Here is a 20,024-nt window from a genome sequence, read left to right as displayed (position 1 = left end):
CGATAATGCGTGATTAGTATGAACATGAGAAGCATTTTTTTTAGTCCATCCCTTACAACAATAACATAGTCCTAGACTAAACAAAAGCAATTCACGCATCAATGTCCCCATTGTAATAATATGCTGGGGTTGTTTCATTGCCTTAGTTACAGAGCACATTACATCATAATTAGTACACAAAGTAGACACTCTATAAGCTGTATGACAAGCACGTTTTTCAATTTGACAGATATTCTGAAGCACATGGATTTGATCCTGTAAGTCAGAAATTTTCCGAACCTCTGGTAGGAGTGAGTGTAAATTTTGAAACCGGTCGGGTATCAAAGTGGTTCAATTAAAAGAAATCTGATACCCAAGGTCCAATTGTAGGGTTTTGTCTACAGGCCAAGAAATAATGTGATTTCCTGTGGCCATAGTGGGATTAAAATGTAAGTCTTGCAAAGTGGTGGCCTTAACATATACACAACTATCATTAGCTTGGAAAAGTAACTGTCCTGTCAGGGTAGTTCCTTGTCCCATACCTTCCCAACAAACTTTGTCAAATACTGTGACAATTTCCCCTTGCTTCAATTTCCTTACTCACTGAAGCTGCGGGGGTTTAAAGGGCCATAATGTCCACTGATTCCCTATTCCAATCCAAATATCAGGTGTTATTCCAGGAGCACTAACAACAAATTGGCAAGGCATACCATGTGGTCTAATCTCCCAGACGTCACGGTGAATAATCCAGTCCCACATGCATCCTCCCCATGGACCTGGAAGGATTTGGTATGGAGGAGCCCACACCCCTCCTACCGGCCCATATGCTTGGAAGGAGCACTGCGAGTACTTGCAACTCCATCCTGAAAATCTCCAAGTATATCTCCATGGCCACAAATCAGATGGTACTCCTGAAGCACTAGTAAGGGCAGTGGGCCAAGCCTGATGCTCAAGATCACTCCGAATGGCCATCAGCTGGTCATTCAGGAAATCCTGAATCTCTGAACATGCTAGATTCCACTGCAGTTCCTTTCCTGCCTCAGTGATATTCAACACCATTCCTGTCAACAGCTCCAGGGTCATCGAACTAAGGGTGGAAATAACATGTAATTCACCAACTCCAGCTTGCACCTGGGTCAGGTGTGCTCCAGTAATAAGACCAGTGGCTTTCTCTAGTTGTCCTAATTTCTCATCATGTTGTTGGCCCTTAAGAATATTCCAAATTGCTGCTGCACTATTTGCACCATCCCATAAGTGACCAGTTAAGCCTCTTTTCTTCCGAGAGGAGACCCGTGCTCTTTGCTGTTCTAGCTGGATAGCAGCTCCCTTGGAACAATTGGGATACGTGGAAGTAATTTGAAAGCTGGATAGGGGCAGGATGAATTTCACAGTCCCTAATGTGGCATTAATTATGGTTATTCGATGTCCTAGTACATCTCTTTCGGGGATAGCATTATACCACATCTGTTGTTTAACTATTTTCAAATACTTTTGAGAGGCATTAACATCAATAGCATAAGAAGGTATATTGTAAGATGGTACAGGTTAAATTGCTAGTTACTGGGATCATTTCAGTACAGGTAAATTTTCCAGTGGCAGAACGTACTCTCTGAGTATGAGTCTGGTTATTTGCTAATTGGGTAACTAAATAACAACAAGGGCCCCTTTCTCCCAATACACTACAAACCCCTGGAATGGCCATCATATCAACCCCTTCATAAAACCCATGTATCTCCAATTCAGATTCCCCAGAGTCATTTGTGGTCATGTCATATACTTCTATTTCTACTGATCCATTTGTTCTCCAGTCAATTGTTTGCTCATATGACATGTCCTGAACCTTAAAAAATGAATTTTCCAAACAATACTTAAATAAATCACCAGCATGTGAAGGCCTTGGCCATTGGGTTTCATCCAAATAGATAGTATTGTCTATGTCTGGGTATGTTACAGGGGTGGGAATGGCAGGGGTAGTGGTTGTGGCAATAAGGCTTTGGTTTGATATTCTTCATCTGAAATCCAATTAGGGAGAATAGTACATTTCCAGGGTACTTGTCCAGTAGCGCATTGTGCAGCTGATGGAATAAACCCCAAAATCCAGTGAACACCACACTCCCAAGACTGGTCACAGTTTCCTCCCTGCCAGTCTACAATCCTCCGTTTCTTCCACCAGGGCCAGTTCTTAATGTCCTTTGTAGTCAGGAACTCCTGGGCCTTGGCAGGTTCGGTGGAGTGAGCATTTCTTTTTTCTTCTTTCCTGGAACAGTCGTGGTCCAGCATCATACAGGGGAAAGGTTACCAGCACGTCACCCTGTAGTGCTGTGGTTTCTGTAGCAAATGCTGACGACACAATGATTTCATCAGCGGACAAGGGAGAGGTTACTAGCACTTCACCTTGTCCTTTTCTCTTGCAGTTCAGGGGGAGGAACAGAAGTAGAAACAAGCTGATCAGCAGTTGATGTAGAATCATCTCGAGGTGGAGGGGTCTTTTTGTAGTGAGAAGCATGGGTCCAGGCAGTCAGTCCTTGGCACTTCACAGCGTGTTGGTAGTCAGCAGGACTTGGTAAGGGCCTTTCCAGTGTGGAGCCAGAGCATTCTTTCACTGGTGGACCTTTACGTAGACCCAATCTCCTGATTCCAAGGAGTGGCAAGGCTGTTCAGGGTCCTTGGGTAATGCTGCTTTCACCTGTGAGTAAAAAGACTTAACACATTTCATTAGTGTCTGGCAGTAATTAAGCATCATATCATCCATCAAATGAATGTCCGTCTGAGCAAGGGCCAGTGGGGGCGCTACTGGAAGTCGCATCGGGTGCCCTGTCAAAATCTCAAGTGGGCTGAGTCCAGTCTTTCGGTTGGGAGTGGCCCTCATGCTCATCAATGCTAACGGCAAGGCATCTGGCCATTTGAGGTTTGTCTCTGCACAAATCTTAGCCAGTTTGTTTTTCAGAATCCCATTGTGACGTTCCACTGTCCCGGCAGATTGTGGATGGTGAGGGCAGTGGAGGTTGTGTTGAATCTGCAAGGCTGCACATAATTCTTTTACAATCTGTCCAGTAAAATGAGTGCCACGGTCACTGTTGATACAAACAGGTATACCAAACCTTGGTACAAAGCCTTTGAGCAAAATTTTCACAACAGACTTGGCATCTGCCCTCCTGCAGGAGAAGGCCTCAACCCAGCTTGAAAAAACATCAACTAATACGAATACATATTCATAATTACAACATTTAGACATTTGAATAAAATCAATCTGAATATTTACAAACGGTCCCCACGGAGCGGGATGGGCTGCTTGTCTGGTTTTAACAGCTTTACCAACGTTGTGTTGCTGGCAGATTGAACATTGTTGGCAGTAGTGCTGGGACACAGAAGGAAAACCTGGGGCCTACCAATTGCATCCCACTGCAACAAGCATCTCCCCATACGATATCCCATGATGCAGGTGAGCAAGATAGGGCAAAAGCATCTGTGGTGCAACCAGCCATCCATCCTGGAAGCACCAAGATTGGTCAGGGTGTAAAGTGCACCCAGCAACACTCCAAGAACGTTTTTCGGTCTCTGGCGCCATCTCCTGGATCCTAGCAAGGTCGTTGAGGGAAGCCTGTGGACGTTGCTCGACTAAGGCAAAAATAAAAGCAGCCTGAGGGTCAGAAAGGGCCGCATCCTTGGCTGCTGAATCAGCCGAAGCATTTCTACGAGTAACTTCATCACGAGGGGGTTGATGAGCCAGGCGTTTTACAATAGCAACAGCTTTGGGCAACAAAAGAGCATCCAAAAGAGCAGATACATACTGACTGTTCTTAATGGGGGAACCAGAGGAGGTAAGGAAACCTCTGTGTTTCCAAAGTACACCATAATTGTGAGCCACTCCAAAAGCATAGCGAGAGTCAGTTTAAATAGTTTCAGAGTAACTGCTGTGTTAGTCTGTATTCGCAAAAAGAAAAGGAGGACTTGTGGCACCTTAGAGACTAACCAATTTATTTGAGCATGAGCTTTCGTGAGCTACAGCTACAGTATGCATCCGATGAAGTGAGCTGTAGCTCATGAAAGCTTATGCTCAAATAAATTGGTTAGTCTCTAAGGTGCCACAAGTCCTCCTTTTCTTTTAGTTTAAATAAACGGTTTGATCCTGTGCCAGAATACATGCTCATGTCAAGGCCACGAGCTCGGCCACCTGAGCTGAAAAGACAGAGGAAAGGAAAGCACTTTCAATAACAGAATATAAAGAACAGACAGCATAACCAGCAACCAATTTTCCCTCAGAATTTCACAAAACAAGAACCATCTACAAAATAAATAAGGTCAGGATTCTGCAAAGGCACATTGGTAAGATCTTCCGTTGGGCGGGTAAGAAGAGAATTAACAGACACACAATCATGAGGCTCTCCATCCTGAGGCCCTGGTAACAGGGAAGTGGGATTCAGAATGGGGCAATGAGCCAAAGTAATGTGAGACGAAGATAACAGAATAAGCTCATATTTGGTAAGTCGAGAAGTAGACAAAGGCTGTGTCTTAAATTTTAGCAGAAGATAGAAATAGAAAGAGGTTTGGTAACAGGATGGGGAACAGGTTTATTTGAGATACCAACTGCATTAACAGAAGAAGATGACAAGGGAACAGAGGAAAACTCAGCAGACTGTAAAGCAGATCTGCTAGCACCTGTATCTACAAGGCAAGCTACAGATTGTCCTGCAATTTCACAATTTATGTACGGGCCCTCTTGATTGATAGGAAGCAAAGGATTCATGATGCAGTTCCGTTCCCTCAGGCTGTCCTAATAAGGATTATTTTGTGGAACAGAGGTAGGCGCATCAGGGTTTGGGAAAGGGAGTAGGGGGTTCAGAGGAGGTCGGTTCGGGCATTCGTTTCTCTAATGCCCCTTCTGGCCACAGAAGTGGCATGTGGTGTTCCCTGACAGGGGAAGATATGAGGGACCTCTCAGTCTCCCTCTTCCTCGTCCTCGCCCACCCCTCAGTATCCCATGGCCTCTAAGCTGATAAGTTTGCAGCTGTAGGGCCAAAAGTTCTGTTTCCATGTTTTCCTTTTCCTGTTCTATACAGGCAGTACAGTGATTGGCAACTGTCACCAATTCAGAAAGAGGCTTAGTTTGCCAGCCGATGCAGTTTAATTTTAACTGTTGCTGAACATTTGGCAAGAGTCCCTGAACAAAAACAGCCCCTACTGCTTCTTTAGCATTGCTAGCTGGTTGATTGATCCCGGAATGTTGTTCAAACACTTTTGTCAGTCTATCTAAATAGTCAGCGGGGGACTCGCCCTTGTTCTGTTTACAGTTGTTAATCTTTGTCCAGTCTGTCTTCCTAGGACAAATTTCTGGAATGGCAGCCACTAGATTTTCCCTAGCTTGAGTCAAAGTAGCACCCTGTCCGGGATCGGTAGAGGGCCACTGGGCCTTAGCAAGTAGTCGCTGTTGTACTTCAGATGGTATAACTACTTGCAAAAGTTGGTTAATGTCAGCCCATGATGGATTATAACACTGAATCACTGTCTGGAGTTCCTTTTTAAATTTCTCTGGCTCTTCTGTAATATTAGGGAACTCCTTAACCAGATTTCTAAGATCCCCTGGTGTCCAAGGGGCATGCACTGTGACCAAATTATCTCCTACTGCAGCTGGAGATTGGGGAAGGGGAGTCAAGTGGGGCACTGGTAGAATCAGGAACAGCCCCCGACCCTTGTAGTGGACGGGTTTCCTCTGCAGCAGACACATTTGCTGGTGAGGCTGCTGCTGCTGCTGGAAAACACTGCTGCCTGCCTGAAATTCATTAAGCGGGGCAGCCTGTTGAGGGGGAGGAAGGGGGGGCTGCTTTGCAGCACTGAAAAAGTCCACAGTGTCCTCAGCTGCCTCTTCCTCACTCCCAGTCTTAACTAATTGGGGATACAAAGGAGCTGAGGGAGGTAATGAGATTGCTCTGGCCGGAAAGCATCCAGATGCCTTACACCTGGTTTTTAACTCTTGCATCTGAGTTTTTAATTTCTCCTGGGAATCTTTTAAAGTTCGCACCCGAGACTCATGGAGTCTCTTTGTAGCTTCCTCCCACCAATAAACAAACGGTTCCCACTGCCCATCAGGGATTTTAGGTGACACAAGAGCGCCTCTGAGGTGGACAATCTTATTTAAATCAAAGGTACCTTCTAGTGGGAATTGTTTAGATGGATCATCACGCGTGTAAAAATTCCAATTCTCTAAGTACTTACAAGTCCTGGGACTATAATGCACATACATAAAATAAGCAGGCGTGCCTTTCGGTGGAACAGGAGTAGTCTTGGACTGATTTCCACCCATTCTCTAGGCGTGTGGGGGGTGCCCTGTCTGCTGCAGCAGCTCATAAACTAAGACATGTCTCTATCCTGTCCACTGAGTCAGCGGCTCATAAAGCTAAAATTACCACACCACTCCTCGGGCACTCACACAGGAAAGATTTATCAACGATGTCCACGACCCTCCTACACCTCCCTTCAGCAAAGAGCGTCTGCTAGTTTCAGAGAGACGGCGCCGCTTACTCTAATTGCTTCCAGTGAGATGGTCAGACCAGTCAGTGGCTCAGGTGGGGAGGAGAGGGGGAGGAAAGATGGGGTCACACAATCCTAGACCCAGGCAGGCCCCTCGCTGGTCATGCCATGCAGAGACAGCCCACCTTGGGTCGGATCTTCTACTGATCCACTAAGGTGCAGCCATCAAGCTTGTGTTAGAGCTATCCCCTGTCAGGAGCTTGTGGGCTTTGCAGGGAGCTCTGGGTGTCTTCCAGTGGCCCCCATTCACACTGGCGCATGCACCCACCCCCACCCCAAGGCCTCTAGTCCTCTATTCCATTCATACCATGATGCATCAGGTTTTTTTCTCCTTTTTTTTCTTTTTTTTTTCTCTCTGTCTTTTTTTTAACCTGAGGGCTTCACCACAACCCCTCTGTCTGGACTGAACACACCTGTGTTCTTCTCTGAGGGCGTTACCACAACCCCTCAATAGGTCTGACCTAAGCCACACATTGGTTTACCCTGGGGCAACAAGACATTTCCCAGCCCCACGTACACATACAACTAACCTTACATGGGGCAACCAATTCCCCAACACCGTTCTGCGTCTGATCTTGTTGCATACGCAAAAGTTCGCATGGCGTGAGCCCAAAGGGACAGACGGCCCCACAGTCAGTCCTCCTCCGATGCCCCAGTAGAGATTTCAAAAGGTCTCTTACCTCTGAGTTGGCGCCTGGGGTTCGAAGGGGGACGGTCCGTAGTAGCGGTCGCTGCCTCAGCTGGGCGTAGCCATTTGAGTCACGGCACCAAATATTGTGGAAGAAAACGAACTCCACTCTCAGGTTGGAAGCAACAAAATCAGAGACAGCTTTATTTGAGCAATTGAAAGGGGAGAGTACAGCTGGCAGAGAGCAAAGTACAAGCAAAATCACACAAGCATTTATACCTCATTGTGACGTGCATTAATTAAAAACATCTGCATTTTATTTAGGCCATTTACTATCTAATCCAGTATTTTCTCACTTTCTCTTCTCAAAACATCGTTATCTCAAGGCTAGGTCACACTGACTATTCTGCTGTTTCCCACTCGCTTCTGACGTGCGCCCTGCTTCTACAGGTCTCGCGATATTAGGCTAAGACTTAACAAAACAGTTGCTCTGTCTCTGACACTTAAATGGCTGCACTTAAACCCTCTCTTTCTTTCCCTGCTGCCACGCTTTGTACTGGCATTACTGTGTCAGGGGTGTATTACACTGATGCATTTATACGGGTATAAAGCTGTCGTATATTGGTTTAGCTTGTTCCCCTTCCCAGATGGGAATAGCTGTAATGGTATAAAGGACCTTTATAACTGCATCCACGCTGTGGGATTATTCTGGGGTAAGGATACTGATGTAGTTAAAGCTTGTGTATAGACAAGGTCTTATCTGAACATATAATGGATATGTTGGTAACAACTCCATGGTTGGTATGTTGAGCATTCCATTTTAATGCATGGTTTGAGTGTCTTTGTCAGGCATGGGAAAACCTTCTTGATCACACCAACGTTACGTCACATATTCTTGGGCCTTGTCTACGTTCGGAAACTATTGCTGAGAATTCCTACTGCGCGGAGCACTATAATGCAGGCTCAACACCGATGCTGGGTTATTTAGACCTACTCTGAGCAGCAGTAGGTGGCCTCCTGCTTAAAATGCTGATGGCTGCCGGGAGTCTGTTTACACTGCTACTCCAGCTGTTGTTATCCCAGGGGATTGTGGCTAGAGTTGTGACTTTGGTGGTTATGTGGCTGGCTTGTCTCTAGTATGTTATTAGGGCGGGAGGGCCCCTGGTTGTGGATTTAGGCTATTCCATTGTTTGTTCTGGCACTGGAAGAAGTGAGGATGGTGTCCATCGTCCTACAAAGCAAAACGATGCTGACTGTATCTAGAATGGCTAACAAGCCTCAACAGGAAAATACATTGCCAGACAAGTCTGTGGTGGTCTCGCCCCTGTTTCATCATCACTTAGGGAGGGATCCTGCAAGGTGCTCTGCTCTCTGGCCCTGATCCAGCAAACCACGTAGGCGCCTGCTGGACTCCAAGGCTGTGAGTAGCCACGCTGGCTAGTGCAGAATGTGCGGAAGTTCTTTGCGGATCGGTGCCACACAATAGGACTTTCAGGAGCTCTCAGTGATTTAATCCCTTTGGAAAGTCCCAGCCAGAGTGCGCAGTACCGTGCGGGATCAGTCCCTTTGATGGGAGAGGATCCAAACCTCCTGCCACAGGGGACTCACAGCCGTCGCAAATTGGGCTGCTGTCATGCCCCAGATGCTGCTCTCTGACGCATTGTGTTGCCCGGGCTCCTTACTGCCTCCTCCATTGTAGTCCTTGCCCCACATTTCACTTTCCATACGGCGCACGCTATTATTTTCACTCTGCGTTGGGCCTGGGTCTTGCCTCTGACCCTGTTAACCTGCAGCAGCCACAGTGGTAGCGTGTGGCAGCAGGTAGCTGCCTGCTCGAATGCCCTAGAACACGGGAGCAGCTGTTGTGCAGGGGGCCACATGTGACAATTTCTCTCGGGCTGAACATGGGGCCAGGGCTGCCTTAGGAAAATTAATAGGCTGCCCATGCCCGCCCCAGCTAGGCTTTGACCATGCCTGCTTTAATTCAGGGGAAATCTTCAGAGGCCGCCCTGGGGCTACAGTAACACTGGGCATCTACCGGCAACCCAGATAAAGCCTTCGGTCAGATCAGCGCTTTGGGCAAACCTCCCTATTGAGTTCCTGCTCTCGCATCCCTGCGCTTCCTGTTACATTGGCACGATGTCCTTCCCCCGAGTCAAAACGCCGTCTGCTTTCGCATCTCACCAAAAGGGCTGCGGACTCTGCTGAGCCAGGGTGGTACCAGGTAACAATTCTTTTTAACATCCTGTCAACGTATGGAACAGCATTGTTGGCTTCTGAGCTGCCAGAGGGAACACGAGCATAGTAGAGAGACGCCTATTTACTGCCATGTTCCCTTGGTTCCTAGGAGTTGAAGAGGGTCCATGAAGAATATATGCTACAGAACCTAATCAACTGAGGCAGCCTGTTGGCCCTGCTTCCCTCCCAGAGGCAGGACTGGACTCACGGAGGGGTCCTAGTTGCCAGTCGCCTCGTACTCTTACTGCAAGACCATACTCCCTTCCTGGAGTTGGAGTACAGGAGTGCTGCTTCCCAGTGTCTTTAGGAATAGCAGCAAGAGGAGCAGTAGCTAAAGCCCCTGACAGCATGTCAGATTTGGGTTCTTAAGTAGGGTTCCATTAGTGACTTTGTGCCCTTGGGCAAGTCACGTGGCCAGACCGTGCCTCAGTTTCCTCACCTGTAAATGGGGGATGATGCTCGTTCACCTCAGTAAACAGCTGTAAGAGAGATCAACACCACCGAGGGCTAAGGATTGTCATCTCTCAGCAGCTGTCCCAGAAGTCTGCTGCTGAGTGGAGGAAGGCGTCTGAGCCTGTGCTCTCCAGGGCAGCAATGAAAGCACGAGCAGCAACTGAGCCAGGAGCCAGTTCAATTGGCGGGGGTGGAGGAGGGCTCCCCAAAACGGGGGGCAGGAGAAGAGCAGAGGCAGGGAAGGAACGTCTCCCTTCCTCCCAGTGGCTGGGAGCCAGCACTTAGCCGGTTCCAGCACCAACGCCCTGGTGGGCATCTTGGTAGCAACTGCACCGGAAACTCTCCGGAGGGGTTTTCGAAATGGCTCCTTTTTCAGTAAACTCTTTGCCTCTCCTCATACCCATGCACAGGCCACCCTCTCCATCCCTTGCTGCTTCCCTGCCAGCCATCCCCTCCAACCCACAGCTGCTTCTCTGTCACAACCGCACCTCAAACCCACCCGCCATGCTGCTCTCTGACCGCTGGACGTGGGCACGAGGAGAGGTGCAGACTCCCGACTCAGGACTGGTTCTCACAGCCGGCTGCTGCCAGGGGTGGGGCAGAGGAGTGGGAAGGTGAGAGCCGTCTTGCAGGTTAGAGAGCTCCTATTGACCTGTTCTGTGCATGCTCGGTCCGGGAAGCCATGGCGGAGCTGGGCCTGTCGGTTCACATGGTCTGGCGGCAGTGGTGAGAGCAGCGGAAGACGATTCCTGCATATGCCCTCAAGTAGCTGGTGATTGTCCCTCACCTCTCCCCACAGTGATGTCCCTGTGTCTAGATTCCCCCTGGGCTGTAGCCAGTTGCCATCCATGGTGGCAGAAAGAGCCATCTAGCCTGATAGAAGTCCCTGGGTCTACCAGGTCCTTCCCAGCTATGGAGTGCCCTTGGGACTGGCATGAGAGTGGCCTAGCAAGCCCTCGAGCAGCACAAAGCAGCAGACAGTACTGGTGCCAGTGCAAATCCAGATCTGTTGATTGGCCTGCACTCTTGGCCCACTGCACTTCTGCAGGTCAGACCATTGTTCCGCTAGTGAGCTTCGCCCTGCTATCTAGCCACACCCTTTGTTCCCCCGGATCCTCTGCTGACAACCGGGTACTGGAGTAGTGGCTTGCTTGGCCCAGAGCAGTGGCAGCTTAGTGACGAAGTACAAGGCTAAGAGCAGCCTTCCCACAGTCTCCACTGAACTGACATAGCCTTGGGTCCCTGACCCAGGCTCAGGAGTGATCATCCGAGCTCTGTTGCACACATCTCTGTGTCCTTGTGCCATTGCCGACGAGAGTCGTGGGGTGCTCGCTGAAATGTCTGGGGGTGCGTTCCCTGTCAGCCGGGCACTTGGTAGCTTCTGGCCCCAGCCTGTAATAACTGAAGCCCCAGTCCAGCAAAGCATTCAAGCAGGTGCTTAACTTTAGCACCTGACCAATCCCATTTAAGTCATGGGCTTAGAGCTAAGCAAGTGTTGGAGTGCTTTGCTGGACCAGGTCCTGAGTCTTTACAGTTCAGTGCCAGCTCCCTTGTCACAGCTGGTTGGATTATGTTGTATTGCTCAGAGACATTTACTATTCCTGCCTTGATGCTCTTCGTTTGGCAGGAAGGGGACGAGTGAAGGAGAAATCCTGGAGGCATTTCCCGAGTGGGTGCACAGGAAAAGGGGCATTGACACATGGGATGTGCAGGAAATTGGAGATTGGTCCTGCTTTGGGGTCCCTCCTGAGGTCCCTTCCAACCCTGATATTCTATGAGTCTATGAAGGAATGTTTGGTCTCTGTGTCCGTGAGCCCTTTCCACATCTCACCTCTTGTTCAGAGGCATCGAGGCAGAAACAGGTCTCGCTTAGGACTAGAGGAGTTGCATGCAGGGGGCTCTCCCCTCCTGCGCCTGCCCCCTCCCCCCCACCCCCCCGCCCAGGATCTTCAGGGAAGAGAGAGGAAGAGGAGCACTGCAGGACAGTGGCTGTTTGGAGTCACAGGCAGAGAGGAGGAATCAACTAGGGGCAGAGCTCTTCTTGACCTGCTGCTCACAAACCGGGAAGAATTAGTAGGGGAAGCAAAAGTGGATGGGAACCTGGGAGGCAGTGACCATGAGATGGTCGAGTTCAGGATCCTGACACAAGGAGGAAAGGAGAGCAGCAGAATACGGACCTTGGACTTCAGAAAAGTAGACTTTGACAACCTCAGGGAACTGATGGGCAGGATCCCCTGGGAGAATAACATGAGGGGGAAAGGAGTCCAGGAGAGCTGGCTGTATTTTAAAGAATCCTGATTGAGGTTGCAGGAACAAACCATCCCGATGTGTAGAAAGAATAGTAAATATGGCAGGCGACCAGCTTGGCTTAACAGTGAAATCCTTGCTGATCTTAAACACAAAAAAGAAGCTTACAAGAAGTGGACGATTGGACAAATGACCAGGGAAGAATATAAAAATATTGCCCGGGCATGCAGGAGTGAAATCAGGAAGGCCAAATCACACTTGGAGTTGCAGCTAGCAAGAGATGTTAAGAGTACCAGGAAGGGTTTCTTCAGGTATGTTAGCAACAAGAAGAAAGCCAAGGAAAGTGTGGGCCCCTTACTGAATGAGGGAGGCAACCTAGTGACAGAGGATGTGGAAAAAGCTAATGTACTCAGTGCTTTTTTTGCGTCTGTCTTCACGAACAAGGTGAGCTCCCAGACTGCTGCACTGGACAGCACAGCATGGGGAAGAGGTGACCAGCCCTCTGTGGAGAAAGAAGTGGTTCGGGACTATTTAAAAAAGCTGGACAAGCACAAGTCTATGGGGCCGGATGCACTGCATCTGAGGGTGCTAAAGGAGTTGGCAGATGTGATTGCAGAGCCATTGTCCATTATCTTTGAAAACTCATGGCGATCAGGGGAGATCCCGGATGACTGGAAAAAGGCTAATGTAGTGCCCACCTTTAAAAAAGGGAAGGAGGAGGATCCGGGGCACTACAGGCTAGTCAGCCTCACCTCAGTCCCTGGAAAAATCCTGGAGCAGGTCCTCAAGGAATCAATTCTGAAGCACTTAAAGGAAAGGAAAGTGATCAGGAACAGTCAGCATGGATTCACCAAGGGCAAGTCATGCCTGACTAACCTAATTGCCTTCTCTGACGAGATAACTGGCTCTGTGGATGAGGGGAAAGCAGAGGATGTGTTATTTCTTGACTTTAGCAAAGCTTTTGATATTGTCTCCCACAGTATTCTTGCCAGCAAGTTAAAGAAGTATGGGCTGGATTAATGGACTATATGCTTCCCCGGAGCGATCTCCGCTCCCTTGTCCATGCTGACTGGAGCTGTCAGCTGGGTGGTCTCGGAAGGGTCCACCGAGAGAGGCCTCTTTGCTCAGTCAGACATTCTGCAGCCCCATATCATTATTGCAAGTCTCCAGCACCATCTGTGTGGGGAGTAACTGCTGAGGGAAGGTGGCAGAACCTGCCTCTCTCCCTGGCAATGTGGCGGGCGAGCCTGCTGGTGGTCTTTGCGTTTGCACTGGAGGTGGTAGAAATTTGCAGCTCAATAGACGGCATCAGTTCCTGGGGCTGTAGGGAGCCTGGCATCTTTCGCCAGCATGGAGTTCGCGCCAGTGCACGCAGGGCTGCAGTATTGACCCTTCAGGGCATGGCTTACGCTGTTTGTTTTGGGCTGGAAGGTGACTTGGCCAACGCCCCACCTAGGAGTGAGAGCCCTGCTCACACCCCCATGTGGGCCACCTCCGCCTGGGACCGACCCAAGTGGGTGTTCTGAGCCTGTTACCTCCTCCGCTCCAGAGTGGGGGGAGAGGGGAGAAGTCTTGGCTGCAGTGTGCCAGCTAGTGCACTGAGCCTATGGGGGTGTGTGTGTGTGTGTGTGTGTGTGTGTCTCCTGGCACTGGGAATCACACCCCTAGTTGAGAGTGCAGACATGCTCTTAATCATGACGTCCCCTCTGGGGGTGGGACAGGTTAGGTCCCCCCTTCGCCCAGGGCTAGGCCAGGTCTGAGATAAGGCTAGGTAAGTTACAGGTGTGCGTAGCAGGAAGGTTTTTAGAAAAAGAGGTGCTTGGTATTGACAGTCGCTGCATGGCTCCTAAGGCATGTTCTCTGTGGTCAGGAAGACAGAAAACAAAGCCGTTTCCTTTCAGTGTAGAAAAAATACGCCCCCCTGGCCGACACCCTGAGAGTGAGGGGCTACGAGGTGCAGATGGATGCCCTGATCGTCGGAGCCCTGGGCACTTGGGACCCCTGCAACGAGTGTGTGCTGCGGACCTGTGGGATCGGTCGATGCTACGCACGGCTCATGCGGCGCCTCATGGTCTCGGACACCATCCGATGGTCCAGGGACATCTACATCGAACACATCCCCGGCCACCGACAGTACCAGGAGGTGTGAGCCGGAACGACATCGTGCATCCACTATGGGAAAGGGACGGAGAGACTTTTTCCATTGGACCGTATGAACTGGAACCATAAACTCACTGAACATTAAATCCCACCGAATGAGGGTAGATCCATCCTCATCATCATATCCACTCATTATACTCCACACCTGAACATAGCCATTATATGAACAACATACCCCCATATCTCAATGTCTGTACTTTGACCCGCTAATTTTACCCCCAATCGGGGAGATTGCAGATTATGTATTCCTTACGCCACTTGTTCCTAAACCGAATTTCGCACCCCTTGATAATCTGTACCTTATTCCCTGAAAACCAGAAACATCTGTGCTTAAACTCTGTACCGTTTTCTCTTTACTTCAACATTGTCTTAATAAAATTATTAAAGAATTTTTGTCTTTTTCCAGTTCTCGAACTGCTCCAAGCAGCTTGTTGTCCAGGAGACCCATGTGCAAGAGAGCCTGTATTTCTAGTTGTTAAATAGGGGTTTCTGGTTTCTGCAAGTTACCCGCCTCTCGCTCTGTTATGTGACATGTTCTAGCCAGTCAGGCTGGCTCCCTGCACCTAAAACAACACAAATCAGGAAGGGCAGCACATGTTCCTCCCACGGTCTGGGCTTGCCACTGTGGGTGAGCACTTCTCTTCGGAGTGCAGGTTAGACAGTGAGGGGCTTGTGTTTCTATGGGGGTGTGTGGGTGCGTGTGTGCATGGGGGGGATCTGTTTGATTGGTTTATTCCCTGTCATAGTAAATCTATTTAAACCCACCTACAAGCTTAAAACCACCCTAAAATTTCCATCTGTTGGGTGGCTCCCATCCCAAGTGTCCACACGCCTGCCTGTGATGTTTCTCTCCAGGTGACCCTTAAGGAATGTGGGGGTGGGGAATGTTTGCTGTGTTACCTTTGGGGCACATTAGAATGTGTGCCTGTCCTTTAGGCACTAGATTACATGGCTTTTATATTAACTGAGGTGTGCGTTGATGTGATCATTTCTAAACCCTGTCTTTTTTTTTAAAACGGGCACATGGGGAAGAAGGGAGGGAGGGAAAGTTACGCTAACAACCCTCTGTTTATTTCATGCAGTATTGTTGTTGATTTGTTATATGGTAGCACCTAGAAGCGCACTGCGCTAGGTACTGTACGTAGACATAGCAAGAGACAGTCTCTGCTCCAAAGAGATTACAGTCTAAATAGACAAGACAGGCACGGGGTGGGGCGAGAGGGAGCGTTCTTTCCCCTTTTGCAGATGAGGAACGCAGGAATAGAGATGTGAAGTGAGTTGCCCAAAGTCATGCAGGGAATTGGTGGCAGAGTGGGAATTGAAACCACATCTGCTGAGTCTCAGTCCAGTGCTTTATCCACTAGAGGGAAAGGAAGAGAAGACAAATGGAGACTCCTCTGTGAGGTTTGAGCTTTGGAGACCCTCCCCTATGGCTCTGGCTCATCTGGTAGAGAACCGGAGAGCTCTGTAGTTTGCTTCCTTCCTTCAGAAGTCTGCACTTCCTTCTGAAATGAAATAACCAAAGAAAAATGTATTTGGCATCATTTGAACAGTGGTAAGGTTTTGCTTCTATTTGCTCTTTACAATGCTGAGCCAATACGAGCTGGTCGGCACTTAGGTTTTACTGGCAGAACTATTTCAGTTAGGGGTCTGACTCTCTTTCTTCTTTACCAGGATAGTTATACTGGTAAATGCCATAGCATGGGTGACGTTTTACTGGTGTGAAGGTGCCTTAAACGTGTATAGCTTGTCCTCGCACAGGAAGGAGAATGGCCGTATGCAGTTGTATGTATCTTTGTACCAGAATCACTTGGTCCATGGTTGGGGGTTTTATCGCTGTAACTACACTGGCTTGGTTAAATCGGCACAATTTGTAGTGTGGACAAGGCCTAGGTAAGGGAAGAGAGCAAGCTGTTTCTCGAAGCTACGCTGTGATAGCTCCAGTGGTGCGGAATGAGGTGCCTTCCGGCTGCAGGGTGTTTCACCAAGGGAGCATTTAAACAGAGACTCTCCTGTCTGGGCACAGTCCAAGGTGTCCATTGTGGCCCCTAGAGCCCTTCATGGTTTTCGTTCCTCCTGTGGTGTTGTGCTTTCCCTTGCTGTCCTGCCTGGCTTCAGCCTAACGGCCAGTCTCAGTGGGGATCCTAGTCCCTGTCCTGTTGTGTGGCTGCCATTTTATCCAATTTCCCGCCTGAATCAGCCGTGTGGCCACCGTCACACCATTGCAGTGCCTCTCCTCTGACGAGAAGAGGGGCTGTGTGGCGCTACCCCTCCTCTCACCGGGCGGTCACCATGAATGCTCTGTGAGTTGGCCAGTGGTGACTGCTGCCCTCAGGGGCACTGGAACCTTGCGGGTCTGGGCAACACATGTTCTGTGTTTTCACTTTCTTGGGTCTCCTGCATGGCAGCATGAGGTGGGGTGGGGAACTCAAAGGCTGCTGTCTTGCTTCTCTGTGCCCGTGGCTCTCCTGGCTGCGAAGTCCAGCGCGCTGCTGAGTACGTGGGGCCTGGATTATTCTGAGACCAAGCTGTCTGAACAGCGGGACAATGGGACCAGAGTTTCCCCTTCCCCTGTGTCACCATCAGAGTTCACCATAGTCTGTGAATGAAATCTCTGGCACAGGAGATCTGAGGGCACCAGCCACTACCAGCGCTGCGATCTCCTGTCCCAGGCATTTCATCTGCGAGCTGTGCGGGGCAAGGGGAGGTTTAGATCCCATTTTTGTGCTGTTCCGAGTGTTTCAAGTCCCATGCACGGCTGTTGCAGAGGTAAAGTGGTTTCTTCTCCTCCGTGTTTGCACCTGCGAGGTTTCCGGTGGAGAATCTGGGTCACTGTCATCTAGAAGCAGCCGAGTGTTTCTTGTTGTGATAAATCTCCAAGATTTTCTAGGGCAGAATGTTGCTTTGGGGTGGCTGGTTCTGTGGGGCCAGATGGGTAGCAGGAGCGGATCAAAACCTTTCATTTGAATGCCTCACGTTTGCAAGGCTTGCTCATTCTGCTCCCCTTGCTGACTCCCATCAGGTTGGCTGCAGTCTGCTGTGGGATGGGCGAGGCAGCGGAGAACAAGTACGTGTCCCAGCTCCAGGATGTTTATAACAGCTGCGATACCACGGGCACTGGGTATCTGGACAAAGAGGAGCTGACAGAGCTGTGCCGCAAGCTCCATCTGGAGAGGCAGCTGCCAGTACTTCTGCAAACTCTCCTGGGACGCGACCACTTTGCCAGGGTGAGTAGCTGCATGCGACCTGAATGTGGTTACACATGCCACTGTGCAAAGGTTAATTTCTTTCAAAGAGAATGTGAAAATAAATAAATGAAACTCAGAAAGTTCTTAAATACCACAGATTAGTACCGGTCTATCTGTACCTAAATGCCGGAGCTACGTACCGACGGACACGAGTTCAGGCTCTGGCCCCAGGACTGTATAACTGCTGGCGGGGTCTGTAGGTGAAATGCAGTAAACTGACTTAAAAGAGGCAGAATAAAAAGCTTGTTGGCTATTAATAGCATAGCTGTGTGGTTAGGTTGACTGTGTAGGTCACATGCTGTTGGAAAGCACTTGGGCTGGGTTGGGCCCTGTATTATTTAATGGCTTTGTCCCAGCTCTTCTGGTTTTAGAAACATTAACGTCTGTTTTTGTGGGACCCAGGCGAAAGTGCGGATGCCTTTATCCCAACAGTGGATTGTCTCAATGAGAGAAGTTCCTTACCTGACTGCTCACCGTGGTGCTTGGCTGTGTGGGGAGGAGGGGGGCACTGGCAGCTCCAGGGACTCCTGCTGCTGGTGGGGTTGGAGTGAGCCCCACAGCCAGCCCTGAAGTTTGCCTGCCTTGGAATGGAGGGGGTTCAATAGGTGGATTTTCCAGAAAATCCCACTGGAGCCAGGAGCCTTCTGCTGCTCACGCCCTGTGTGAATGGAACCTAGCTCCCATCGTGGTAGCACCTGAGAGGAACTGCCAGGCTGGATCATACTTGGGGTCCGTCTAATCCTGTCTCCGCTAGTGCCTTGCGCTAGCTGCTTCAGGGGACGGTGCGAGAGCTTTGGAGCAGGCAGAGGAGGAAACTTCTATATGCTTTTCGGAAAACCTTTTCCACTGCAGCGCCACCATGTTCTTGCTATCGATTAACATGTCTGATCCCGTCTGAGTCCTGCTAAGCTCTTGACCTCCATGATACCTTGTGGCATACAGTTCCACAGGCTTATCACGTATCGTGCGGAACGAGTGGGGACTTTCATGTTACATCTGCTGCTTTTCAGTTTCCTTGCCCATAGCAGTCCCCTTGCTCCTGTGCTGAGAGCGTGAGTGCACATGGGGAATTTTCAGGAGGGAAATAAACCCTCATTCTGCAGGGTTTAAGCCAGTCACTATTAGCTATTGGTTTGAGTCTTCCATGGGGGCTGATTACGCCACATGTGCCTAGTGTGTGGTTCTTACACCTTCCTCTGTAGCATCCAGTACTGGGCCCAGTGGGAGACGAGATGGGGGAAAGAGGGCTTGTGTCTCTGGCCTTGCTGCACATGGCATCTGTGACCCAGCTGCTCCTGCCCGTAACACCCCTGCCGTTCCAGCGCACACCAGTTCAGATCCACTGCTGCTCTTCTAGCCGGCCCTGTTGGGGCAGTGCTAGTGGGAGGAGTACTGGGGTTTGTCTACACATAGAGTTATACTGGTTTTCCTAAGGGCTTGTCTATTCTACGGACCATAGGCTACATAGCTAGGCTGGCAGAGCCCCCGCCAGGGGAAATGCAGCATAAGCCCATACGAGGAGTTCTCCCCACATAGCTACCCATCTCCCCAAAGGATGTTAGGTATGTGACAGAAGCACTCTTCTGCTGGTCTAGTTGTGGTTACACTGGGGGTTTTGCTGGCATAGCTCTGTTGGCTGGGGCAGGGGGTTCCTAGCCAACATAGTTATGCCGGTAAAACTTTGCAGTGTAGATGAGGCCTTAAAATGGAATCTTACCATCAGTTTATCTAGCCCAGTACAAAAGGCTGCGTGGAAGGACTCATAAATCAGTACAAACCTGGTTGAGTCAATTACGACTTGATCATGAGCCAGTTAAGCTCAAGCAAAAGTAGCTCCTCAAACCAATATGAGTGTCCACACGGGATTGCAGCAATTTAACTAAACCAGTGCAACCAGTGTGAATGAGGCCTCCGCTCCCTGCTCCCACCTATGTTCTCCTTCAGCACTGTCTGGCTTGGGAAGAGGAGAGGATCGCAGAGTACTGTAACTCTGATCTCTTTAGAATTGAAGCCACTAGTTCCCAGTGGATCTGGGACAGTCCCTATGGGCCTGATCCAAAGCCCACTGACGTTAATGGATGTTGCTTTATTGACTCCAGTGGGCTTTGGATCAGGCCCTCTCTAGAGCATCGTGTTAGCTCGGCTAAAGAATTGCAATTGTTGGAACTCTTGTGGGGAGAGGGAGGGAGAAGAAAAAAGAGCAGATTGGTTTATATTGGGGTAAGTGGAATGTAACGTCCCCCCCCCCCCCAAATCCACTTCTCCCAGTGTTTTCTTGTGATTAAAATGCTGTGCTGTATTTTTCATGCTGACAAAAGCATCATTAAACTGCATGGGTCCAGTCAATTTATGAATGGCAGTAAATCGCCATCCAGCAGTCAGTCACACTCCCCTGCAATCATGTGCAGAGACACTGGGGTTTCACTGAGGGGAAATACAGGAGTCAGAAGTCTGGCTTTTGCAGCAAGTTGGCGGGGAAAAGCTCGGTGTGTTCCAGGCCTCTGGGTTTCCGCGTGGTAGCTATACATTCCTTCCCCCTACGC

At 49.5% G+C, this 20,024-nt stretch overlaps 1 protein-coding gene across 3 annotated transcripts in view; it reads left to right on the top strand.

Moving 5' to 3' along the window:
• The window catches only part of NINL (ninein like), a 72,333-nt gene that overhangs the window by 5,585 nt on the left and 46,724 nt on the right, over positions 1-20,024 (top strand). For 2 of the 3 annotated variants that reach the window (XM_074949849.1, XM_074949850.1), the window contains exon 2: positions 17,256-17,460. In XM_074949849.1, coding sequence (XP_074805950.1) covers positions 17,256-17,460 — 205 coding nt within the window. Of the gene's footprint in view, positions 1-17,255; positions 17,461-20,024 lie in introns of those variants that run through there. The other variant, XM_074949851.1, reaches the window with a different exon arrangement.

Source organism: Natator depressus, chromosome 3, assembly GCF_965152275.1.
Source record: "Natator depressus isolate rNatDep1 chromosome 3, rNatDep2.hap1, whole genome shotgun sequence".
Lineage (NCBI taxonomy): Eukaryota > Metazoa > Chordata > Testudines > Cheloniidae > Natator > Natator depressus.
This window is presented reverse-complemented; position numbering and strand designations above follow the sequence as displayed.